At 48.8% G+C, this 26,196-nt stretch overlaps 1 protein-coding gene across 1 annotated transcript; it reads right to left on the bottom strand.

The window, feature by feature from the left end:
- Positions 1-275: 275 nt before the first annotated feature.
- Positions 276-25,586, bottom strand: LOC130473428 (inter-alpha-trypsin inhibitor-like). Its single transcript, XM_056844948.1, has 4 exons — positions 25,511-25,586; positions 22,346-22,513; positions 4,279-4,446; positions 276-286 (listed from the first exon to the last, which is right to left on the bottom strand). The coding sequence occupies exons 1-4, from the start codon at positions 25,584-25,586 to the stop codon at positions 276-278; spliced, it is 423 nt and encodes a 140-aa protein (XP_056700926.1).
- Positions 25,587-26,196: the final 610 nt, after the last annotated feature.

The raw sequence follows: 26,196 nt of genomic DNA, 5'->3' as shown, positions 1-26,196 counted from the left end.
ATGTGTATAAAAATGTTGAACAACACAGGGCCCAGGACAGATCCCTGAGGCACTCTACTAGTCACTCCTCTCCAAGTGGATGAAGAACCATTAACAAGCACTCTTTGGGTGCAATCTGTCAACCAGTTACAGATCCACATAACTGTAATAGGATCTGTAACAATCAGTAATAGGATTACCAGTTAAAGGGATCCTACCTGATCCTTTTAACTGGCTATGCCGGGGACTGAACCTGGGACCTTCTGCATGCCGGGATGATGCTCTGCCACTGAGCTTCAGTCCCTCCCTATGGGGAAAAGGGACAGATGTTGAGGGAGAGAAATCAAGATGGAGCCGCCCAGGTCACCACAAACCATCCACAGCAGAACTTGTATAGATTTCACTTTATTTCCCTCTCCGTCTAGCCCGTTGCAGAGAGAGATTCTGTGCAGGGCCAAAAAGGGGGCAGGGGCTGCACAGAGGGGGGTGGCAGGGGGCTCTGATGAGAGGGTTGGCATGACGGGCACCGCTTCCTCACTTCTTCCTTCATTTTACCCTGGGAGAGAAAGGCAAACAGTCAGATTCAGTCCAGCGGCTTCCAGACCGTGGCCAGAGCTGACCACCACGCAGCCTCCATGCGCCACCTGCACTTTTCAGGTGTGGGGTTGCTTTCCTAACAGGTCCCTCTCATCTACTCATTTACTCAGAAGCTGGCAGAATGGGGGCATTCTTTGCTTGGGGGGGACGCAGTTATTTGCAGGGACTTGCCAGGATGGCTGAGGGGGGCACCTTCTTTCCCAGCTATGCGGAAAGTCACTCGAGAACTATTTTTGTGGAGACTTTTTGTAGAGAGTGTAGAAATGTGAAAAAAAAAAACTGACTATGTTGTAGTTCCTGGGAGGATCCGGGGATTGGGCAACACGGGGCCAGAGCAGAAAGCGAAGAGGCCGGGACCGAGAGAGCTTAAAGCTTGTTCCAAGAGTGAGCGTATTTCACTATAAAGACAGAAATTACACACTTCGAGGAAGTGACTCTTGAGAAATTATTGTGAAGTCTGGGCTCGGTGTGTTGTGTGAACCTTCCCAGGGTGCGGTTTCAAATGGAGTGAGCTGCTTTGCTGTGAGGTGAAAGGCAGGATCTCAATAATTATAAAGGGGGGAGACGCTCATATTCTGATGGAGGGCAGAGCAAGTCAAGGGGGGCATAGAAGGGAGGGCAAGAATGAAGGGCTAAATGGGGATGGGAGAACCCTGAGCACCAGGGCCTCCCCCTGATATTGCCTCCCAGCACTGGGATTCAGAGGTTGACTGTCTCTAAACATGGAGGTTCCCTTTAGTCATCATAGCTAGCAGCCACTGAGAGACCAGTCCTCAATGAAAGTATCTAATCCTCTATTAAATATGTCCATGCCTGTGGCTATCACTACATCCGCTGGCAGGGAATTCCACATTTTAATCACTCTCTGCATAAAGAAGCATTTCCTTTTGTCTGTCCTGTATCGACTGCCTATCAGCTTCTTTGCAGATTTGCAGATGATACGAAATTGGGAGGGGTAGCAAATACAGTAGAAGACAGAGCCAGGATACAGGATGATCTTGACTGGCTGGAGAATTGGGCTAAAGCTAATAAATGCATTTCAAAAGAGATCAGTGTAAAGTTCTACATTTAGGTAGGAAAAATCAAATGCATAATTATAGGATGGGGGAGACTTGTCTTAGCAGTAGTGTGTGTGAAAAGGATCTTGGGGTCTTAGTAGACCAAACACTGAACATGAGCCAGCAGTGTGATGCGGTAGCTAAAAAGGCAAATGCAATCTTGGGCTGCATCAACAGAAGTATAGTGTCCAGATCACGTGAAGTGATGATATCGCTTTACTCTGCTCTGGTTAGAGTATTGTGTTCAGTTTTGGGCACCACAATTTAAGACAGATGTAAAGCTGGAACGTGTCCAGAGGTGGGCAACAAAGATGGTGAGGGGTCTGGAGAACAAGTCCTATGAGGAAAGGTTGAAGGAGTTGGGTATGTTTAGCCTGCAGAGGAGAAGACTGAGAGGAGATATGATAACCATCTTCAAGTACTTGAAGGGCTGTCATATAGAGGAGGGTGCCGAGTTGTTTTCGATTGCCCCAGAAGGTCAGCCCAGAACCAACTGGTTGAAATTAAATCAAAAAAGTATCTGTCTAGACATTAGGAATGATTTTCTGGCAGTTAGAGTGGTTCCTCAGAGGAACAGGCTTCCTCGGGAGATGGTAAGCTCTCCTTCTCTGGAGTTTTTTTAAGCAGAAACTAGATGGCCATCTGTCAGCTTAGCTTATTGTTCACAGTGGGTAGCCATGTTAGTCTGTCTGCAGTAATAGAAAAGGGCAAGAGTCCAGTAGCACCTTAAAGACTAACAAAAATATTTTCTGGCAAGGGATGAGCTTCTGATGAAGTGAGCTGTGGCTCACAAAAGCTCATACCCTGCCAGAAAATATTTTTGTTAGTCTTTAAGGTGCTACTGGACTCTTGCCCTTTTCTACTAGCTTATTGTTGTTAGGGTCGTAGACCAGCATATGAATAAAATGCCATCTTTCAGCAATGCTGATTGTATGACCTTGGGCAGATCGTGAGAGGGAAGGCATCTTAGCCATCTTCTGGGCATGGAGTACGGGTCACTCGTTGTGTGTGGGGGAGGTAGTTGTGTAATTCCTGCATCATGCCACCATGAGTCCATTGAGTAGACATCTGAAGATATGACGCTACCTGATACAGGATCAGACCCCGGGTCCATCAAAGTCAGTATTGCCTGTATTATCCAGGCAGAGGCCTTTCGCCTCCTTTCCTGTACTTCCATAGAATCATAGAGATGGAAGGGACACCAAGGGTCAGCTAGTCCAACCCCCTGCACAATGCAGGAAATTCACAACTACCTGCCCCCCACACCCCCAGTGACCCCTACTCCATGCCCAGAAGATGGCTGCCTTCACTCTCGTGATCTGCCTAAGGTCATAGAATCAACATTACTGACAGATGGCCATCTAGTCTCTGCTTTAAAAACTTCAGGAATGGGGCAACTTCTGAACCTGCTTCTTTATGTACCCTTTGCCCTTGCAACAGGTGGCCCAAATGGCCCTGTCGAGGAATCACTTTAATTTATTTTAGGTCTGGAAGAAGCGGCGAGGGCAGCAACAGAGACAGCCTGGGCAGACTCCTGGAGAACCACAGGTGGAGGAGGATGCCCCTGCCTTTGCCAGTCTTTCCCTACCACCTGGGATATAAGGGTGCCCTTACTGCCTCTGGCTCTCAGTGGCCCTGGCAACTCACACAATTTACGTCTGCTCTTCTGTGCCAGCAGCTCAGCAGAGAGAAGCAGGAGCCCGAGGAAGAGGAAAAGGTCTCTCGAACCCATCGCTGTGCCGGGGCGAGTGCCCAGTGCTGAGCCAAGCCTGGTTTTAAGTTCTCTCCCTGCCAGGGAGGGGAGGGGTGGCAGAAAGTGCACCGCCTCTGGTGGTCTGCCAGCCCTTTCTCCTGAGCAAGGGCATCTCTGCCATATATGGGGCAAGATCTGCTCCAAATGCAGAATCCAGTGTCTTTGTACTCTGAGGCAGGCTGTCCAGAGGTGGCTGGCCACACGTGGGTCAGGCAGGAAAATGCCCCTGTCCAAAGCATCACCTGTATGGACACTTCGTTTCTCTGTCAAACTCTTTCAGCCCTACCTAGCTCACAGGATGTCTGTTGTGGGGAGGGGAAGGTAATGTAAGCCAGTTTAATTGTTCCTTAAGTGGCAGAGAAAGTCGGCATATAAAAAATCAACTCTTCTTCTTCTTGTTTCCCCCACGCCGATTTGTTTTAATCTTTTTTTTTTTTTTTGGCTGAAGCACAAGTGTGGAAAAACAAAAGTCAGAAGGAAAAATTGGAAGGTACCACCAGGGTCATCTAGCCCAACCTCCTGGACACTGCAAAAAATTTACAACTACCTCTCCCCCCCCCAAGTGACCCCTACTCCATGCCCAGAAGATGGCCAAGATGCCCTCCCTCTCATGATCTGCCTAAGGTCATAGAAACAGCATTGCTGACAGATGGCCATCTAGTCTCTGCTTAAAAACCTCCAGGGAAGGAGAGGTTATCAACTCATGTAGAAGCCTGCTCGTAATGTCTAGATGGAAACTCTTTTGATTTAATTTCAACCTTTTGGTTCTGGTCTGACCTTCTGGAGCAACAGAAAACAACAGAATACAAATCTCCAGGTATTCCCTAACCTGGAGCTGGCAACCCTACCACCCACACATTTGTGGCCCCAGAGAGGCTCCTTACAGCTTACCTTTCTGCCCACAAACAATCTGGCATTCCTTTTCAGTATCGAACCGGTTGGTATTCCCCTTGCACCCCCCATAGGTAAATTTCAGGCACTTCTTCTCTTTCTTGTCAAAGTAGTATTTGATCAGGGATTCCTTGCAGGGCCCGTGGGACGGAGAAAGTATGCAGTCACCTGAAAGGGGAAGCAGAGAGTGGGGAGTGGGTCCTGCCAGGGGATGGGCAGCCTGAGGCCAGGCAGCGGTATGAGTAGGCAGTTGGTTTGCCTGGCCCAAGCCAACAATTGCCCTCCCTGCAGAGGGGGAGGGTGACTCTCCACCTTGAACATGGCATGGTGTATGCCCCCCTCCCTCCAAACTCTGCAACTTGCCTGGGGCCATGTTGAGGGTGAAGCTGTGTGATATGTGGAGATGACCCATATCTGCCCTGCCTCTTAGAGAAGAAAATGATTACTTGGAAATATCAGGCCATCCTTTAAAAAAACAAAACTGCATATGGCCAGGTTTCACGGACAAAGGCTTAAACTTCAGAAGAAGCTGAGAGTGGGCAGAGCCAAAAAGCTGACCCTCTCAGCTCTGAGAGACAGAAAGGATTCTGAGCTTGGTAACTAGGCTGTGTATGATTCTAAGCTTGTGAACCTGTGTGGCAGGAAGCTGTGAACAACCCTGTGAACCTAAGGGTTCGGCGTAGCCAATGCTAGAGGAACACACAACCTGTGGAGTGACAGGATTGAGATTGGGTGGAAAAGAGCCCTTTAGAATAATAGAATCATAGAGTTGGAAGGGACCACCAGAGTCATCTAGTCCAATGCAGGAAATTCACAACTACCTTCCCCCCACACCTCCAGTGACCCCCTACTCCATGCCCAGAAGATGGCCAAGGTGCCCTCCCTCTCATCATCTGCTTAAGGTCATAGAATCAGCATTGCTGACAAATGGCCATCTAGCCTCTTCTTAAAAACTTCCAGGGAAGGAGAGCTCACCACCTCCCGAAGAAGCCTGTTCCACTGAGGAACTGCTCTAACTCTCAGAAAAATCTTCTTAATGTCTAGATAGAATGCCAGGTCACAAAGGGGAATTAGTCTCTGGGACAGAGCTATTCCGGTGGCAGGGTGGTGTGGAGGATTACTACCACTGGTGTGGGGGTAGTTCAGTGAGACGGGAAGAGGGATTTTGGAAAATCCCCATACTTCTGCTGTCCTCTGGGAATAGAGATTGAAAGTCTCTTCCTTCCTGATAGCTAGGCTGGGGACAGAGTCTGTGAAAATGAATCTGTGAGTTCTGAGGAACAGAACTAAGCTTGTAATCTAAGAACAAGAGAAACTTATTGGTTCTTGTAGGTTATCCGGGCTGTGTGACCATGGTCTTGGTATTTTCTTTCCTGACATTTCGCCAGCAGCTGTGGCAGGCATCTTCAGAGAAGTAACACTGAAGGACATTGAAGGAAGAAACTTAATTTAAGAAAAATCTAAGCTAAAGACATCTTGTGTAACATCTAAGCTAAATCTAAACTAAGCTCTCTCTCTGAAGTGACTCTTGTTTTCTGCTTTCCCTCCAATTCAGCCTTGCCTCAAAATCCATTTTGTGAATACTGTTTAATAAATTTCCCAGTTTACTTTGTTAATTTTAAGACGCCTCTCGTGCCTTATTTTCTCTCTGAGGTAAAATCTGGTGGGGATTGGAGGAGGAGAAAAATGATCTTAGCATAACTTCCTCTGGCAAAACCCCCCTAGAAGTAAGGTGACCCCTCTCTCCCCCCCTCAGCACCAAATATTGGGAGCTGGGAGATGATAGGAAGGAGACGGGGTCGTCATACCAGGAGACCTGGTGGCAGGGGGTGTCAGTGAAGGCCTCACAACTCCGGAATAGGGTTGCCAAACTCCAGGCTGGGCCTGGAGATCTCTTGGAATGACATGTGATCTCTGGACTACACAGGTCAGTTGCCCTGCAGAAGGTGCTCCTGGCCTCGACTCTACCTGGAGAAAACATATCTGACGAAAGGACTTTTGACCCTAGAGAGCTCATGGCCTGAAAATGTTGTGGGTCACTACGGTGCTACTGGGCTCGAATCTAACTGTTCAGCTGCAGACCGACACGGCTACCCTCTGAAACTCTCTCCCTGGAGAAAACGGCTGTTCTGGAGGGTGGCCCCTCTGGGATCACCTCCCTGCTGAGTTCCCTTCCTTCCCAAAACCTCACCCTTCCAGGCTCCCCCCCCAAATCCCCAGGAATTTCCTAACCGGGAGTTGTGAGCCCTGATAAAACGCCACTTGGCCCCAGGCAGCAGCTGACTTGGGTGAGTTACGCCAGTTTTAAAAGCAAGATGCAATAACAGCAGAATGAAAATACCTTGCAAAAATGGATTAGAACTATCAGTTCTGCCTCACCTGTCACATCAAATGCATACCCAGACAAGAGCATTCTGCAATCCTTTGAAAATTGCCTGGGTGAAGACCTTGGAGATCCTTCCCCCCCCCCCCCCAGGGGATTTCTAGGAATGGGGAAACTTCTGAACCTGCTTCTTTATGTACCCTTTGCCGTTGCAACAGGTCACCCAAATGGCCCTGTCAAGGAATCCCTTTAATTTCTTTCAAGCCTGGAAGAAGTGGGGAGGGCAGCCTCAGAGACAGCCCGGGCAGAGGAGGATCACGGGTGGAGGAGGATGCCCCTGCCTCTGCCAGTCTTTCCCCCACCACCTGGGCTACAAGGGTGCCCTCACTGCCTCTGCCTCTCAGGGCCCCTGGCAGCTCACACCACTTACTTTTGCCAGCCTCCGCCAGGCTCTCAGCAGAGAGAAGCAGGAGCCCGAGGAAGAGGAAGAGGACTCTCGAACCCATCGTGGTGCCGGGGCGAGTCCCAGTGCTGACCCAAGCCAGGCTTTAAGTTCTCTCCCTGCCAGGGAGGGGAGGGGTGGCAGAAAGGGCACCGCCTCTGATGGTCTGCCAGCCCTTTCTCCTGTGCAAGGGCATCTCTGCCATATACAGGGCAAGATCAGCTCTGAATTCCAAATCCAGTGTCTTTGTATTGTGAGGCAGGCTGTCCAGAGGTGGCTGGCCACATGTGGGTCAGGTAGGAAAATGCCCCTGTCCGAAGCATCGCCTACATGGACACTTTGTTTCTCTGTTTTCCCCACCCCCATTTGTTTTACCAGTAATCATTTTATTTTTTTGCTGAAGCACTAGTGTGGAAAAGTTCAAACTTGCTGGCTTAGGATTTCCACAGCTGGCATGACATCCCCTTCTGACTTTGCCATAGGGGCAGGCACGGTGGGCTTGTAACAGGGAGGATTAAATGTACCCCATGGTAGATTACATGCCACGTGGCACCACAGGGCCAGATGTGCTATGGCCTGAGCAACAGAAGGTGCTCAGGAAACCAAACGAGAACCTTCCTCGACATCCTGGCCCACTTTCCTGTTAGCTGCTGGCTTGCTGGCATCTTTCTGTTCCTTGCCTGAACGAGACCACGTCAGTATTTGATCTAAGGCACTTTTGTTCTGGGATGCATTGCGCTTTTCACTCCTCTTGAGTTAACTTCGATGCATAAAAGAAAATCAGTGTATTCATGTGACCAAAGTCCTCTGTCCTTCCAATGATGGGTAGCTTGCCACAAGCACAATAAAAGAAGAAGTCAGTGAGGGTTGCCGACCTCCAGGGGGGACCTGGAGAACTCCTGGAGTTACAACTGATCACCAGCCCATAGAGAGGAAATGGCAGAGGGGTGAGGCCCACTGCTAGCTGCTGATAGACAAGCAAAGTGGGGTTAACGTAAAATAGGCCTACTGAAGTGAATAAGTATGGAAGTGAAGCTGAATGCGTATCATCTGTAGGATGTGCTTTGAACATGAATGCATCTGCCTAATGACTGGGCATCTGTGCATCTTGGGAAGTGAGCTCAGTTTCAAGAACGCCTATGCTGGAATAAAGTTTGCTTGCCTTTTGGGTCCTGCCGGCCTTCTGTTTGATTCTCCTTCGAAAGCACTTCTGTGTCCTGAAGGAAAGGGGGGGTATTTCCCTGGGTGCAATTGAATAAAAGGATCTGTCCCCAATGGGCACCCATTAGGGTTGCCAGATCCAGGTTGGGAAACTCCTGGAGATTTGGGGATGGAGCCTGGGGAGGACAAGGACCTCAGTGCCACCGAGTCCACAGAGTCTGCTGTTAGGGTTGCCAGGTCCCTCTTTGCTACCAGCAGGAGGTTTTTGGGGTGGAGCCTAAGGAGGGCAGGGTTTGGGGAGGGAAGGGACTTCAATGCCATAGAGTACAATCGCAAAAGCAGCAATTTTCTCCAGGTGAACTGATCTCTATTGGCAGGAGATCAGTTGTAATAGCAGGAGATCTCCAGCTAGTATCTGGAGGTTGGCAACCCTATCTGCTGTCTTCCTGGCTTTCTGGAAAGGAGGCAAAAGAGAACTCCTCTGGGTATCTTTTGGAGCATCTTGAGGGGGGGCAAAAGGGGGGAAGTAGCTGCAGATTGGGGCATGAGTAATTTTCAGTTTGGCTTTTGATGTGTCGCTGTAATGTCTGTTTTACCAAATTGTTTTATATAGTTTTAACACTGTTGTTACCTGCCACAACTCGAGGGTACCCAATGAAGCTGATGGGAAGTGGATTTAGGATGGACAAAGAGGAAATACTTCTTTACACAGTGAGTGATTAAAATGTAGAATTTGTTGCCAGAGGGTGTGGACAGCTTTAAAGGGGGATTAGACAGATTCAAGGAGGAGAGGTTTATCCGATGCTATTAGCTCTGGTGATTAAGAAGAACTTCCATGTTCAGAGGCAGTAATCCTCTGAATCCCAGTGCCAGGAGACAACCTCAGGAGAAGGCCTCAGCCTCTGAACCCTATTGCTGGACCTCCAGAGGAACTGGTTGGCCACTGTTTGAGACAGGGTAAGGCTGTTGAATAAAAAAAAATTCGGTATAGTTTGGATTCAGCTGAATTCGGCCCGTTTAGATTCAGGATATGCCGAAGTCCGAACTCCCCCGCTTCGGGTCCGTGCAATTCGGCGGGAATTCAAAGTTCGGGAAAAAAATTAGGCCGAATAAAGCCATTAAAAACACAACCGTGCCTTTCCGTGGCTCTGGGGGGGGCATTTTTGGGGGTAGAGGTCCCAAACTTTCAGCGGAGCTTCAAATGACGTTTCTTGAAAGACCCCACAAGTTTTGTAAAGATTGGGTCAGGGGGGGCTGAGATATGGGCCCAGAAAGGGGTCCCCCACCCTTAATGTGCATGTCTGAGCAGAGCTTGCTGCCCATGCACAAAGCTCCCAGCCCCGACAAACAGCTGAGAAGTTTGCAAAGCATTGCAACACGACTACAAAGCAACACAACCTTGTAAGCAACACCTTTGCAACTGTGCAAAGCAACACCTGACACCTGGGAGTTTGCAAACCATGGAAAGGGACAGAGGCAGCTAGCTATGCATAATGAGCAGGACGGGTGGAATTTCCCCTTTTGCATGGGACTCCAAATGCATTCTTTAAGTCACCATTTGAAAACCAGTTTTGAGCAAGCATCCAAATAGACCTAACTGCTCTTATGAATGAGGGAAAACCTGAAGACACACAACTAAACCCCCCCTCAAACCAGGGAGAGAGAGACTCGAGGGGGAACACACCCCCAGGCAGAACCGGCAAAAGCCCCCTTTGGCTCCCCCCCCACAGAAACTGCTCCCTCCCCCCACACACACAGACTCTGCTTCCCCCCCCACACACACAGGAGAAAAATTATAGATTAAAGCCCCCAAAGGGGTCTTACTGTGGCTGTCTTCTGTTCCATCAGGAGGGGCTGGGGAGGACTTGTAATCCAAGACGATTCCAATTAGGCACGGAACGTTTTGCTCTGGAGATGCATACAGGATCAGCTGATCCATTCATCCCAATAGGGGAAAGGGGAAAGGGGAAAGCCCATATCTCGGGACCCCCTGACCCAATGTTTACAAAACTTGGGTGGTCTCTTAAGACGGCTTGTCTGAAGCTCCGCTCAAAGTTTCGGATCTACACCCCAAAAATGCGCCCCCTGCAGCCACGGAAAGAGAAAAGGGGGGGAGCCAATATTTCTGCCCCCACTGAACCCATCTTTACAAAACTTGGGTGGTATCTTAATAAGGATTGTCTGAAGCTATGCTGAAAGTTTGGGGGCTGTATCCCCAAAAAAGCACCCCCTGCAGCCACGTAAATGGAAAAGGGGGGGAGGGAAAAGGGGTGAGACCCCCTGACCCAATGTTTACAAAATGTGGGGGGTATCTTAAGAAGGCTCATCTGAAGCTCCACTGAAAGTTTGGAGTCTGTACCCCAAAAAATGCACCCCCTGCAGCCATGGAAAGAAAAAGGGGGGAGCCCATATCTCGGGCCCCCCTGACCCAATGTTTACAAAACTTGGGTGGTCTCTTAAGAAGGCTTGTCTGAATCTCTGCTTAAAGTTTGGGGTCTGTACCCCAAAAAATACACCCCCTGCAGCCACAGAAAGGAGAGAATGTGCACAAGCACCCCCCCCTCACACACACAGGAGGATTTCCCTCTCTCTCTCCCCGGCCGGGCCGCACATCAGCTGATTCCTCCAGTACTCAATCCTGACTGATTGGCCAGAAGAAGACCCAGCTTTGCCACCGATTGGCCGGGGAAGGAGAATGCTGCTTACTGACGGTTATGCTGCTTACTGCCGCCCCGAATTGGCCGGATTTATTCGTGAACTCCCGAACTCGCTGAATTCGGCTCCCCCGGTTGCCCTCCATTTTTGAGTTCGGTTTGTCCCGAACTAAAAACCACCGAATCAGGGGAAATTCGGCTGTTTTTCAGTTTGGGCCGAACCGAATCAACAGCCCAGACAGGATGCTAGACTAGATGGACCACTGGTAAATGCCAGCAGGGCTCTTCTGATGTTCTTGAGTCCTCGGATTCCCAGGAGAAGAAAGAAATGAAAATAAAACCAAATAAAAGAGTAAAGGCCACCAAGCATAAAACTTCATAATTTTCCATGGATCCTCTTAAGACCCCCCCAAAAGCTCTCTTAAAGAGCTCAGCTGTAAGAATCAGAATGGAATGATGTCTGGAATGTGATCAGGCAAGTTGCAAATGCAAAGGCTCCTGAAGAACAAAAAGCTCACATGTTCTTGCTACATGCACTGTGCAACTCAAAGTACTGTCTTCATTTTAGGGGGTTCGTGGCCCTCCACAATCCTCTCAGCTGGAAATCTGGAATTTGATTTTGCATTGTGTTGAGACCGCTTGTTTGCTGGTGTTGCTTTCAACCTGGGACCAGAATTCCCCTCAAAACCCCTGTGATGGTCGCAAAAACCAGAATAGCGGTAACTAAGGAGGTGAAAAAGATGTTGCCCCTCTTCCTGGTTACGCTAATTTTAGCTTTGCTGCCTTTATTAAAACTTCAGGACACAAAAACTTTGATTAGGAGGGAATGAGAAGAACAGAGAGTCATAAGTGTACCAGAACAGCACAGTCCATCGGCATGTGAGCAAATGCCCACATAGCCTTTGATAGGTAAGTGATGGGCAGATGGATTGATGGCTGATAACAGCAAGCCAGTGGGTGGCGGGCACAAGGAGGCCTGCTAGGGCTGCCCACCTGAACTGATCTTCAGATCACAGAGAGCAGTTCCCCTGGAGAAAATGGCTGTTCTGGAGGATGAACTCTATGGCATTATATCCTCCCCAAACCTCGTTCTCCCCAGTCTCCACCTCCAGATGTCCAGGAATTTCTGCATCCAGAGTGGGCGATCCTAGGGCCTGCCTCCCCTGGCTCTTGCTACAGACTGGGAGCTAAAATACAAAGAAGCAGCACGGAGGCTCAATCTACAATTATACTCATATACTGTAATGCAAAAAACAAAACTATATACATACACACATAATACATAACACCACAAATCTTATAACATACATTCCTAAATATAAGGCAGTGTCCATAAACCAGACTCAGTGTGTCAATTAATACACCACAAGGGCAGAAATCCTTATAAAGTTCAATGAAGGAGGAGCCGCTGGGATGCGTATTGTGGATAGTTGGGCGTTTCGTTCCTTCTTCTTGTGCCTGGAACACACAGGGCGAAAACACATGGTCACTTTATCCTCCTTTAATCCCTGTTTTAGCCAGGATCGATCGCACATTAGGCGAAACGCATGCGTTAGATCCTGACTGAATCCTGGCTGATTAAAGGAGGGTTTAAAGGAGGATAAAGCTACCATGCGTTATCGCCCACAGTTTTGAACCCTCCGTGGTCTACCTCTTCTATTTTTCATCCAGTTCACCCTGGAGATTCTAATATTGTTACTACACATGTAGTAGTTTTATGCATATTTCTCATCAATGGAGATCTACTCACCATCATAATGACAAGTTGAAGAAGGAACAAAACAATCTGGAATATGCGGCCTTGTTGGATCCCACTCTGTTGGATCCCTCAGGGATCTCTCCCTGCCTGTTTTCAACCTCGGATGGTGTTTTCTGTTCCATGGTGTTAAATTAGTGCCTTTTCGGCTGTTAGACATTGGATCTATGAACTTCTTATTGAACTTTTCATTTGACTTTATGAGGATTTCTGTCCTTGAGGTGTATTAATTGACACACTGAGTCTGGTTTATGGACGTTGCCTTATATTTAGGATTGTATGTTATAAGATTTGTGATGTTACGTATTATGTGTGTATGTATATAGTTTAGCTTTTTGCATTACAGTGTATGAGTATAATTGTAGATTGAGCCTCCGTGCTGCTTCTTTGTATTTTAGTACTGCATTTGCAGCATTGGAATAATTTAGTTTTTGTTACAGGCTGGGTGCTGCCAGACCATCTCTGACATATTTGCCTTTCTACCAGAGTGAAAGAGAGATTCAATGGGGGCACTGTGCTCTCTGTGCCAGCCCTCAGAGCAGAGCAACCCTTTAGCCCATCTGCTGCATAGTCCCCTTCTCCTCTCTGTCTCTCCTCCCCAGGTAAGGATTACCCACCTCAACGTGGTGCTTGGAGTTCTCCTGCAATTATAGCTGATCCCCTTGGAGAAAAGCAGGCTACCACAGAGCTGGGTTTCTAACCTATTGCCTGCAGGCGCCATGGTGCCCGCTGGAACCTCCACTAACTCCTGCATGGAGGGAGTCATGGTCAAGCTGGTGTAGCAGCTAGGGCTGTCGATTCAGTTCATCCCAAACCGAAAAACAGCCGAATTTCCCCTGATTTGGCGGTTTTTAGTTCGGATGGAACCGAACTCAAAAAAGGCAGAGAAACGGGGACCCGAATTCAGTGAGTTTGGGGTGTTGGGCAAATAAATTCGGAAAATTCGGGGTTCCGGGCAGCAGCATAACAGTCAGTTAGTAAGCAGCATTCTCCTGCGGCCAATCGGTGGCCAAGCTGGGTCTTCTTCCCCACCCTTAATGTGCATCTCTGACAATGGGGTTTGCAATTAGCAGAGCTTGCAGCCCACGCCCAAAGCTCTCAGCCCCGACAAACAGCTGTGCTGCCGGGAGCAAGGGCGGGGCAGGTGCGAAGAAGAGGGAACAGAAGACATCCACAGTAAGACCCATTTTGGGGCTTTTCTCTATAATTTTTCTCCTGTGTGTGTGTGTATGTGTGGGGGGAGGAAGCAGAGTCTGTATGTGTGGGGGGAGGGAGTAGTTTCTGTGGGTGGATGGGGAAGCCAAAGGGGGCTTTCACCTGTTCTGCAGGGGGGGGGGTGCCCCCTGATGGAACAGAAGACATCCACAGTAAGACCCATTTTGGGGCTTTTCTCTATAATTGTTCTCCTCTGTGTGTGTGGGGGGGAAGCAGAGTCTGTGTGTGTGGGGGGAGGGATCAGTTTCTGTGGGTGGGGGGGAAGCCAAAGGGGGCTTTCACCTGTTCTATGTGTGTGTGTGTGTGTGTGTGCCCCCTGATGGAACAGAAGATATCCACAGTAAGACCCATTTTGGGGCTTTTCTCTATAATATTTCTCCTGTGTGTGTGTGTGTATGTGGGGGGGGGGGGGAAAGCAGAGTCTGTGTGTGTGTGGGGAGGGACCAGTTTCTGTGGGTGGGGGGTGGAAGCCAAAGGGGACTTTCACCTGTTCTGCGGGGGGGGGGGTGCCCCCTGAGTCTCTCTCTCCCTGGTTTGGGGGGAGGGGCTTCAGTTGTGTGTCCTCAGGTTTTCCCTCATTCATAAGATCGGTTAGGTCTATTTTGATGCTTGCTCAAAACTGGTTTTCAAATTGTGACTTAAAGAATGCATTTTCCTGGTCCTGAGTCAGATGCAAAAGGGGAAATTCCACCCCTCCTGCTCCTTATGCGTAACTAGCTGCCTCTGTCCCTTTCCATGGTTTGCAAACTCCCAGGTGTCAGGTGTTGCTTTGCATGGTTGCAAACATGTTGTTTGGCATGGTTTGTATGGTTGCAAATGTGTTGCTTTGCATGGTTTCCATGGTTTGCATGGCTGCAAACGTCTTGCTTTGCATGGTTTGCAAACTTCTTTGCACCTGCCCTGCCCTTGCTCCCTGCAGCTCAGCTGTTTGTCGGGGCTGGGAGCTTTGGGCATGGGCGGCAAGCTCTGCTAATTGCAAACCCCCATTGTCAGAGATGCACATTAAGGAGGGGGAATCCCTTTTGGGGCCCATATCTCAGCCCCCCCCGACCCAATCTTTACAAAACTTGGGGGTTCTTGCAAGAAGGGTCCTCTGAAGCTACGCTGAAAGTTTGGGACCTCTACCCCCAAAAATGCCCCCCCCCGGAGCCACGGAAAGGCGCGGTTGTGTTTTTAATGGTTTTATTCGGCCGAATTTTTCCCCGAACTCCGGATCTCATGCCGAATTGCACGGACCCGAAGAGGGGGAGTTCGGACTTCGGCATTTCCTGAATAAAAACGGGCTGAATCTTGCTGAATCTGAATTTTACCGAATTTTTTTTCAACAGCCCTAGTAGCAGCACCCCAGTCAGCTGTGTCGAGGGGGAAGGGGAGGAGGGGAAGGCAGAGGGCAGCCCCACAGTCAGGTACTTAATGTGAGGATGAGGGCACTGGGGCAAATAGCACAGCAATGAACACATGAAACTGCCTTATGTGGAATCAGACCCTCCTGGGTCCATCAAAGTCAGTCTTGTCTACTCAGACTGGCAGCGGCTCTGCAGGGTCTCAGGCAGGGGTCTTTCCCATCACCTCCTTGCCTAGTCCCTTTAACTGGAGATGCTGGGGATTGAACTAGGGCTGTTGAAAAAAAATTCGTTATAGTTTGGCTTCGGCAAAATTCGGCCCGTTTTTATTCGGCCCGTGCCGAAGTCCGAACTCCCCCGCTTCTGATCCCCGAAACTTCAGGGGGATCCAGAGTTTGGGGGAAAATTCAGCCCCCCGCGCACCTTCAGGGGGATTCCCTTGAGCTCCCAGCGGGAGGCGCAGATCTATTTAAAGCCCCCTCCCAGCCCTGCCGGAACTCCCGGCAGGGCTGGCGGGGGGCTGGCAAGATCCTCTGCGCTGTCTGCACAGGCAGCGCAGAGGGTTTCCAGACCACCCCCCCAGCCCTGCCGGGACTCCTCTGCGCTTCCTTAGGAGGTTTTGGCGATTAGTTTTGAATGAAACTAATAATTTGATTAAACTAAAAATTAAGAAACACCCTGCCTTTTGTTTACTGGGTATCCCAAAAAAAAGATTTAGATAAAGGTGACAGAGTCATATGTCAATACAGCTTTGCTGCAGCAAGAATTACAATTGCTAAAAAATGGAAGCAAACAAATAAACCTTCAATTAAAGAGTGGAGAGAAAAACTATGGATGTATATGCGGATGGCCAAAATCACAGATTCTTTACCTGGTAAAGATATGGATGAATTTAAATATACATGGTCAAAGGCCGCCGCATATTGGGATAAATTGGCAAAAACGGATTTTAAAAGTATAGTTAATGAATTATAGTTCAATGTGATTTTTAATTAATGATTGTAATAATAGAGTTTTATATATTTTCATAACACTTTGCCGGAAGTCCAGTGGTGAAGGGCACAGTGGTGGGGGGTGGGGTTTTGGATTTAGGGCACTATAGGGTTTTATAAAGAGAAAAGAATATTGTATTAGTAGTGAATTAGTGCTCTTTATAAGTTTTTGTGTATTTTATGTTTGTTGTTGTTGTTGTATTATGATTTTATTACTATTATAATTTTTTGTTGTTTGTATGTTTTATTATAAAAAGCAATAAAAATTATAAATAATAATAATAATAAAAAAATCTCCTCCCCTGAACCCTTGAGTCACAGACAAGAACAGACCACTGAAATCTGAAGCACTCCCTAACAACGGGTTTTCACTGCCACCAGCCTTCTGTTCTGAAGTCAGGAACAGAGGAACAACATTGTGCAGGGTGGTGGACTAGATGACCCTGGTTGTCCCTTCCAAATCTATGATTCTGTGAAGGCCCAAACCGGGGACTGACTGCCGTGACTATTTGAGTCCAGAGACCAGCCAGCTTCTCTCAAAGCGGACCTTGCAGTCTACGCAGCCCCATGGTGGGCTAAGACCATCAACATTTAGAAGGTGTAGAACGTGTGTGGCTGTTGTTACAACCCTCTGACACAACAGCAAGAGGACTTGATTGGCAAATTACATATTTGGTGGCTTTGTTGACTGGGGCAAATTCCCACCCCAGTCATACTTTTTTGGCAGAACATGTACAGAAGGGACCCTACAACTTTCCTTCTTAAGACACTGTCACCACGTAGAGTTTTCTTTCTGTACACAATGAAGCCACTGGGGGTATAAACAACTCCAGAAAAATATTGATTTTTGACTTAGGTTTTTTTTTTTAACCCACCCGCCATTATCTGGAGAATGTCCACTTGACCTCAAACAGAAGTGCTCTTGGAGGAGAAGATACCCCAGACCAACCACAGACTTTTAATTTTGAATGTTCTCATTCATGAATTCACTTCCCCTCCCCTTAGGAAAGAGTTTTTCAGGTTCTTCCTGCCCACACCTATTTGCATTTTCCCTCCCTACCATGTTGTGTCCATCATGGCTGTTTGCTGGTTTTTTAAAAAATGGTAGGAGACATATCACTATAATATTTTTTTTCCTGCTGTCAGGTCACAGTTGACTTATGGCTACCCCTGGTGGGGTTTTTAAGGCAAGAAACGATCAGAGGTGGCTGGCCATTGCCTGCCTCTGCGTCACGACCCTGGTATTCCTTGGGGGTGTGTGTGTCTCTGATCCAAATACTAACGAGGGCTGACCCTGCTTAGCTTCCGAGATCTGATGAGATGGGGCTAGCCTGGGCCATCCATAACAATATACTTTCTACTTCTTTTTTAAAGGAAGGCAGCAAAAAGGCCTCTGGCGTTGTGGGGACAGTGGGCATAAGGGGGTGGAGAGGAAGGAATGGAGAATCACCCTGTGGACATGCTCAGTTGCTGCTGTAAATGTCTCTGCTTTTGCTCCAGCACTGAATCCACAATGGGAAATCATCTGCATGTGGTCAGAATCCGTAGACGAAACATCTAGAATGCTGCAAGTTCCCTCCTAGCCCACCAGCGACTGAAACAACCCCCTGGCCTTTTTCCAGGGTCACTCCATCTTTCCTCACCTCCCTACTCCACTGAGAAGAGATTTGTCTTTACAGGAAGAAGGATAAAGAAACATGTCCCATTCCCTGTCCACCCTCCTGGCTCCTCTTAAGACAAAAGAGATGTTCTCTTAGTGTAGGATGAGCCTGGTCTTGGCCGGAGAGGGAGGGCTATACATTGAAAAAACGAGTAAATGAATAAATAACATACATAAGGTATAAAACTCAGACCAAGAGCCAGGCGGATCCCTGTATGTTGCCAGCATGGGGCCATTGAGTGGACACCTGAAGACATGACGCTGCCTGATACTGGATCAGACCCAGGTCCGTCAAAGTCAGCATTGCCTGTATTATCCAGGCAGAGGTCTTTTGCCTCCTACCCAATCCTCGTTAACTGGCAGTGCTGGGGACTGAACCTGGGACCTTCTGCATGCCGAGAAGATGCTCTGCCACTGAGCTGCAGATGCTGAGGGAGAGAAATCAAGATGGAGCCACTGAGGTTACCCCAAACCATCCACAGCAGAGCTTGCATAGATTTCACTTTATTTCCCTCTCCGTCTACCCCATTGCAGAGAGAAGTTTTGTGCAGGGCCACAGAGGGGGAAGGGGCTGCACAGGAGAAAGGTGCCAGCGGAGCACTGATGAGAGGGTTGGCATGATGGGCACCGCTTCCTCACTCCTTCCTTCAGTTACCCTGGGAGAGAAAGACCAACATGTCAGATTCAGTCCAGCGGTTTCCAGATCGTGGCCAGAGCTGACCACCACACAGTCTTTCCACATGAAGCTGGGAGAATGCCCCACAACACTTTTTGAACCGCCTCTACCCATGTGCCCCCATGCGCCAAGTGCACTTTCCAGGTCCCTCCCATCGACTCATTTGCTCAGAAGCTGGCAGAATGAGGGCATTCTTTGCTGTGGGGGGCAGTTATTTGCAGGGACTTGCCAGGATGGCTGAGGGGGGCACCTTTGTTCCCTGCTAGCCAATCTATATCTAATCTTTTTAAAGAGCTGTCCATGCCCTGCGGTCATCACCACATCCTCTGGCAGCGAATTCCACATTTTAATCACTCTCTGCCTAAAGAAGCATTTCCTTTTGTCCGTCCTGTATCCACTGCCCATCAGCTTCTTTGGATGCGTTGGCAACCTTGCCATGGCCACCATGACCAAGGGCCCCATCTGGCGAGGCTCTGCTTTGTCCCTCAGGGGGTGCTACAGGGGCAAGATCTCCACCCACCCTCAGCAGGGTGAGTGCGGGGAGGGGGCTTGCTGACCACCGACCTTGGGCCCTGTGAGCAGCTGGCACTCTTCACCCATGCCAAACCTGGTAGCATGAGGCAGTGTGGGAAAGTGGTTAGGGTGTCAGACTAAGAACTAGGAGACCCATGTTCCAATCCACCCTCTGATAGGGTTGCCAACCTCCAGGTGGTAGCTAGAGATCTCCTGCTATTATAACTGATCTCCAGGCGACAGAGATCAGTTCCCCTGGAGAAAATGGCTTCTTTGGAAGGTGGACTCTATGGCATTATACCCCATTGAAGTCCCAACCCTTCCCAAACTCCATCCTCTTCAGGCTCCACCCCCCCAAATCTCTAGGTATTATTTATTAACTTCAATTTCACCCTGCCTTTCTCCACAATGAAGTCCCAGAGCAGCTGACATCATCTGGGGAGCAGAGGTCCAGGACCTGAGCTCACCAGCTCAGCAGGGGATGCAGCTTTTGGTTTTATTTATTTCATTCATGTCTGTCTTTCTCCACAACGGGGCCCCAGAGCTGTTCACATTATTCTCTTCCCCTCCATTTTATCCAGCTCTTATCCACCTTGGACCAGTCACCCCTCTCAGCCTAACGTACCCTGCAGGGCTGCTGTGAGGATAAAAGGGAGGAGAGGATAATGATGTAGGCCCCCCACTGGGGAGAAAGGTGGGGTTAGGAGAATAAGAAAGAAACTTCCCTAATACCTCCACAAGGAAAAGTGACAGAGGCAAAAAAAATGACAGCGGGTAATTCAGGTGGAGATCCTGTCATGTGTGTAAGGGCGAGGGTGGGCTTAATGCCCTCTGTTGCTCACTTGAATTCAAGTCCTGCAAAACTCTTTCTGTTGTAGAACCAACTTGCAAACCTTTTCAAAAGAAAGAACCCCCTACTCACCCACTAGGGTTTCCAGTGTCTAGGCCCGTGTTGGCGAACCTATGGCACGCGTGCCGGACTTGGCACGCGGAGCCCTGTCTGTGGGCACGCGCTGGTAAGTCAAGAAGCCCCCCCCCTTCCCCCGACTCCGGACCGCCCAGCTCGGCGGGGCTTTGAACTGCTCCGTGCTGCCCCGAGCAGTTCAAAGCCCCTCCTTCCCCGGACTCTGCGCCGCCCAGCTGGGCCGCGGGAGCTTTGAACTACTCAGCGCTGTCCGGAGCAGTTCAAAGCCTCCCCTTCCCCGGACTCCTGGGGCTCCCGGCCACACCGGGATTGTTATTCATCTTTACTGGCAGGCTGCCTTCGGATGAGTCGCTGCTTCCTCCAGGCGTTTCTACCTTCCTTTAAAGGTGCCTTCTCCCCTTTTCAGCTTAATTGCCATCATTAACTTTACAATCTTTATTGCCAGCCACAGCTTTGCTAGCTATTGTCTCATTGCAAATTACTTTGCGGGAGATCTCTTCGTCCTGTCGCTGACGTCATCACATCCTTCCTTCTCCCTGCTCCACAGCAGGCAAAACGGAGCGCGCGTCTACAGCGTGCACAGAGCACTCACATTTATTTTTTTAATTCAGCAGGACTAGTAAGTGTTCCCTCATTATTAATTTCCATTGAGACCTTGCTGCCTTCCCACCGCCCCTAGACTGACACAGGCTTCAGTGTGTTCGTCACAGAGAGGATTTAACATCTACAGAACCGTTTGGCTCATTACTTGCAAGCACAGAAAAGGAGCTCCTGTTTCCCTTCCCCCCCCTCCTTCTAACCTTGTGCTTACTGCTTCTTGTGCATGCTTGTTATTCAACTATCTTGGCTGATATTGCTTATTTAATTGTGCTTATTGCTTTTTGTGTATGCCTGTTACCATCTTAGGCTGCTATTGCTGGATTAATTCTGTTGGGAGACTTTAATACACTTGCATGGGATGCAGACACATTTACTATAGCTGTTCTATTTAATTCTAAGTTGTTCATGTATTGTGGCTTTGTATTGTAATAATATTATATTGACATAGGAATATTTATTGCCATTGTAATTCATGTACTGAAAAGTGTATATTGTTACTAAACAATACTATTTGAAACAAGTGCAAGCTTTTTTGGTATTTATACTTGTGTTCACAGTTGCTGTAAGCAGTAGAGCCTTGTGCTGTATCTTGGGTTGTGACACACATTTTTGCAGCATAGGTGTTCTTTTCCATTTATTTCCTAGACTTGCCACCTGGAGGTTGGCAACCCTACCATGGCGTTTTAAGTGCAATTCTAGGGCACACACTAACTTGAGGGTGTGCTATACTTGGCTACAGCGGAGCAGCAGCCCCACATTGTTGGGTATTGCACGGCTGTTATATGCTTAGGGTTGCCAACCTCCAGGTAATAATAGTAGGAGATCTCTGCGTGGAGCAGTTCAAAGCCCCCCCCTTCCCCCGACTCTGTGCCGCCCAGCTGGGCAGCGGGGGCAAATTGCCGTGTTCGCACTTTGCGATAAATAAGTGGGTTTTGGGTTGCAGTTTGGGCACTTGGTCTCTAAAAGGTTCGCCATCACTGGTCTAGGCAGTGGCGGACCTACATCTTTGGGGCCCTGAAGCTTGAACTGTTATGGGGGCCCCTTCGCAACCAGCAACAACAGGGCAACATCCAGCAAGGCCCAAAGGGCCCTGGCTGCCCTTGCGAGGACTCTTGAGGCCGAAATGGCGGAGAACAGGGTGGTGGGGTGGAGTCCTTAAAAATGGGCCATACAGTGATGAAATAAAACTACAGAACTATTAAGCTGTGCACCAACGAAGGATTTGAGGATCCAGCTGCCCAAATGTAGGGTGTGAATAGATTCTGGCGAGCTCAGTGAGCCCTTACAGCTGGGGGTTCGGCCGCTGCAAACCCCCAAGAAAATTTTGACATTTGACCAATTACAGGGACATTTTCAGGCCATATGAAAAGGGTATTAGAGCATATTCTAAAGTCAATGTTAAGTACTTCAACCCATTGGCTTAGGATTCTGTCACTAACAAACTCCATCGATTTTGTTGAGAAATTCATTCATTAAAAAAAGTGGCTTCGGGGGGCCCCTCCGGGATTAGGGGCCCTGAAGCTTAAGCTTCATTCGTTTCACAGTAGATCCGCCTCTGCGTCTAGGTGGTACCTGGAGATCTCCCGCTATTACAACTGATCTCCAGGTGAGAGATCAGTTCCTCGGGAGAAAAGAGCTGCTTTGGAAAGTGGACTCTATGACACTGTACCCCACTGAAGCCCCTCCCCTCCACAAGCCACATCCTCCTCAGGCCCCACCCCCTAAATCTCCAGATATTTCCCAACCTGGAGATGGCAACCCTACCACCCACCCATTTGTGGCCCCAGAAAGGCTTCTTGCAACTTACCTTTCGGCCCACAAGTAGCCAGGCATGCCTTTTCAGTATCGAACCGGTTGTTATTCCCCCCTTTCCCTGTATATGTAAATTTCAGGCACTTCTTGTGTGTCTGGTCATAGAAGTATTTGGTCAGGGCTTTCGTGCCACTCCCCTTAGATGGAGGAAGCCTGCAGTCACCTGAAAGGGGAAGCAGAGAGTGGGGAGTGGGCACTGCCAGGGGATGGGCAGCCTGGGGCCTGGCAGCGGCATGAGTGGGCAGTTGGTTTGCCTGGCCCAAGCCACAAATGACCCTCCCTGCAGGGGGGGGGTCCCTCCGCCTTGAACATGGCACAGTGTATGCCCCCCTCTCTCCAAACTCCGCAACTTGCCTGGGGCCATGTTGAGGGTGAAGCTGAAGTTATGGGGAGATGACCTGTATCTGCCCTGAACATAAGAACCTAAGAAAGGCCCTGCTGGATCAGACCAAGGCCCATCAAGTCCAGCAGTCCGTTCACACAGCGGCCAACCAGGGGCCTCTAGGAAGCCCCCAAACAAGACTTTGACTGCAGCAGCACCATCCTGCCTGTGTTCCACCGCACCCAAAATAATAGGCATGCTCCTCTGATACTAGAGAGAATAGGTATGCAGCATGACTAGTATCCATTCTAACTAACAGCCATGAATACCCCTCTTCTCCATGAATATGTCCACTCCCCTCTTAAAGCCCTCCAAGCTGGCAGTCATCACCACATCCTGGGGCGGGGAGTTCCACAATTTAACTATGCGTTGTGTGAAAAAATACTTCCTTTTATCTGTTTTGAATCTCTCGCCCTCCAGCTTTAGCAGATGACCCCGCGTTCTAGTATTATGGGAGAGGGAGAAAAACCTCTCCCTGTCCACTCTCTCCAAACCATGCATAATTTTATAGACCTCTATCATGTCTGAAGCTGAGAGCAATACCATAAGGGGTCTAGATTCTATCAAGAGACTAAACTCCTAGCAGAGTCATTCAAGGCAGAATGGTCACAGCTGAGACACCAGACGAAGATGCATCCACCCCCTTTAGGGATCAATGGCCACATCCACAGAAGAGAACAGGCAGTTCCAATGGGGATCGGGGCAGAGGAATCCCTGAAGGTTAGCTTCTGGGCAGCAGCAGTAGTGGAAGGTGACACTGGCGGAGGATCTTTCGTAGATAACGGCAGTGCCACTACAGCTAACTCTGGTTAGTACTGCGCAGAGCAAGGCACTGGTAAACCACTTCTGACCCAAAATGAAAAAAGATATAGTGCTGGAAGATGGGACCCCCAGGTCGGATGGCACTCAATCTGCTACTGGGGTAGAGCAGAGGACAAGTATGAGTAGCGCTGTTCTTAATGATGTGATTGGACTAAAGCCAAAAGGACGTTCAGTGGTTGACATGAATAGATGCAAAAGGAAAGTCCGAAGCTGTTTGATGCATATAATAGGAACATGGAATGTGAGAAGCATGAATCAGGGTAAGCTTGAATTTGTTAAACAAAAAATGGAACAAAATATTGTCTCAGAGTTCATTGGTTCTTGTAGGTTATCCGGGCTGTGTAACTGTGGTCTTGGTATTTTCTTTCCTGACGTTTCGCCAGCAGCTGTGGCAGGCATCTTCAGAGGAGTAACACTGAGAGACACTGTCCTTCAGTGTTACTCCTCTGAAGATGCCTGCCACAGCTGCTGGCGAAACGTCAGGAAAGAAAATACCAAGACCATGGTTACACAGCCCGGATAACCTACAAGAACCAAATAAATGGAACGTATGGACATTTCAGTCCTGGGAGTAAGTGAATTAAAGTGGACTGGATTAGGACATTTTCAATCAGAAAATTACAAAGTGTTTTATTCAGGGAATGACAAAAAGAGAAGAAATGGAGTTGCTTTAATAGTGAGGCAAGATGTAGCAAAGGCATTCAGGAGCTATAATATGAGGTCTGACCGAATAATATCAATCAGACTTCAGGGAAAGCCTATCAACATAAGCATCCTTCAAGTTTATGCCCCAACTACAGATGCTGATGAGGAAGAAATTGAAAGTTTTTATGCCAATTTTCAGGAAGAAATTGATGACACACCTAAACAAGATATGCTGATAATCATAGGTGATTGGAACGCAAAAGTAAGAAACAAAGCAGAATCAAATGTTGTTGGCAGATTTGGGCTGGGAGCACGGAATGAAGCAGGAGAACGCCTCGTAGAATTCTGTGAAGGCAACAATCTGTTCATTGCAAACACATGTTTCAGGCAACCAAATAAGAACATAAGAACATAAGAAAGGCACTGCTGGATCAGACCAAGGCCCATGAAGTCCAGCAGTCAGCTGGAGATCAGTTGTAATAGCAGGAGGTCTTCAGCTGCTACCTGGAGGTTGGCAACCCTAACTCTACCTGGAGAACATGTATCTGACGAAAGGACTTTTGACACTAGAGAGCTCATGCCCTGAAAATGTTATTGGTCACGACGGTGCTACTGGGCTCGAATCTAATGGTTAAGCTGCAGACCGACAGAGCCACCCTCTGAAACTCTCTCCCTGGAGAAAAGGGCTGCTCTGGATGGTGGCCCCCATGGAATCAAATCCCTGCTGAGTTCCCTTCCTTCCCAAAACCTCACCCTTCCAGGTTCCACCCCCAAATCCCCAGGAATTTCCTAACCGGGAGTTGGGAGCCCTGATAAAATGCTGCTTTGCCTCAGGCAGCAGCTGACTTGGGTGAGTAACACCAGTTTTAAGATAACCATACCAACAAAATAAAAATACTTTGCAAAAACGGATTAAAACTATTAGTCCTGCTTCACCTGTGCTGTTAAAAGGCTAACCCAGATAAAAATGTTTCGCAATCTTTGGAGAATTGCCTGCACTCAGACCTTGGAGAACCATTCCCCTCCTAAGAGAATTTCTAGGAATGGGGCAGCCTCAGAACCTGCTTCTTTATGTACCCTTTGCTCTTGCAACAGGTGGCCCAAATGGCCCTGTCGAGGAATCCCTTTAATTTATTTTAGGACTGGAAGAAGCAGAGAGGGCAGCAACATAGACAGCCTGGGCAGACTCCTGGAGAACCACAGGTGGAGGAGGATGCCCCTGCCTTTGCCAGTCTTTCCCTACCGCCTAGGATATAAGGGTACCCTGGCTGCCTCTGGCTCTCAGGGCCCCTGGCAGCTAACATAACTTACGTCTGCTCTTCTGAGCCAGCAGCTCAGCAGAGAGAAGCAGGAGCCCGAGGAAGAGGAAGAGGACTCTTGAACCCATCGTGGTGCCGGGGCGAGTGCCCAGTGCTGAGCCAAGCCTGGCTTTAAGTTCTCTCTCTGCCAGAAAGGGGAGGGGTGGCAGAAAGGGCACCGCCTCTGATGGTTTGCCAGCCCCTTCTCTTGTGCAAGAGCATCTCTGCCATAAATGGGGCAAGATCCACTCCAAATGCTGAATCCAGTGTCTTTGTACTGTGAGGCAGGTTGTCCAGAGGAGGCTGGCCACATGTGGGTCAGGCAGGAAAATGCCCCTGTCCAAAGCATCACCTGCATGGACACCTTGTTTCTCTGTCAAACTCTCTCAGCCCCACCTACCTCACAGGATGTCTGTTGTGGGGAGGGGAAGGTAAGGGGATTGTAAGCTAGTTTGATTGTGCCTTAAGTGGCAGAGAAAGTCGGCACATAAAAAACCAACTCTTCTTCTTCTTGTTTCCCCTACCCCGATTTGTTTTAATCTTTTTTTTTTTGCTGAAGCACAAGTGTGGAAAAACAAAAGTCAGAAGGAAAAGTTCAGAAGGAGAAGTTGGAAGTGACACCCCTACTGCATGCCCAGAAGATGGACAAGATGCCTTTCCTCTCAACATCTGCCTAAGGTCGTAGAATCAGCATTGCTG

This window comes from Euleptes europaea, chromosome 2 (assembly GCF_029931775.1).
Source record: "Euleptes europaea isolate rEulEur1 chromosome 2, rEulEur1.hap1, whole genome shotgun sequence".
Taxonomy (NCBI): Eukaryota; Metazoa; Chordata; class Lepidosauria; order Squamata; family Sphaerodactylidae; genus Euleptes; species Euleptes europaea.
The sequence above is the reverse complement of the archived record's forward strand: the minus strand, read 5'-3'. Positions and strand labels throughout refer to the sequence as shown.

Excerpts from the sequence above, each read along its gene's own strand:
- LOC130473428 (XM_056844948.1), bottom strand. The coding sequence starts at position 25,586 with ATGGGTTCAAGAGTCCTCTTCCTCTTCCTCGGGCTCCTGCTTCTCTCT. Across the intron at positions 22,514-25,510 it reads GCTGGCTCAGAAGAGCAGAC|GTGACTGCAGGCTTCCTCCA; the intron begins GTAAGTTATGTT and ends TTCCCCTTTCAG. Across the intron at positions 4,447-22,345 it reads GGCTACTTGTGGGCCGAAAG|GTGACTGCATACTTTCTCCG; the intron begins GTAAGTTGCAAG and ends TTCCCCTTTCAG.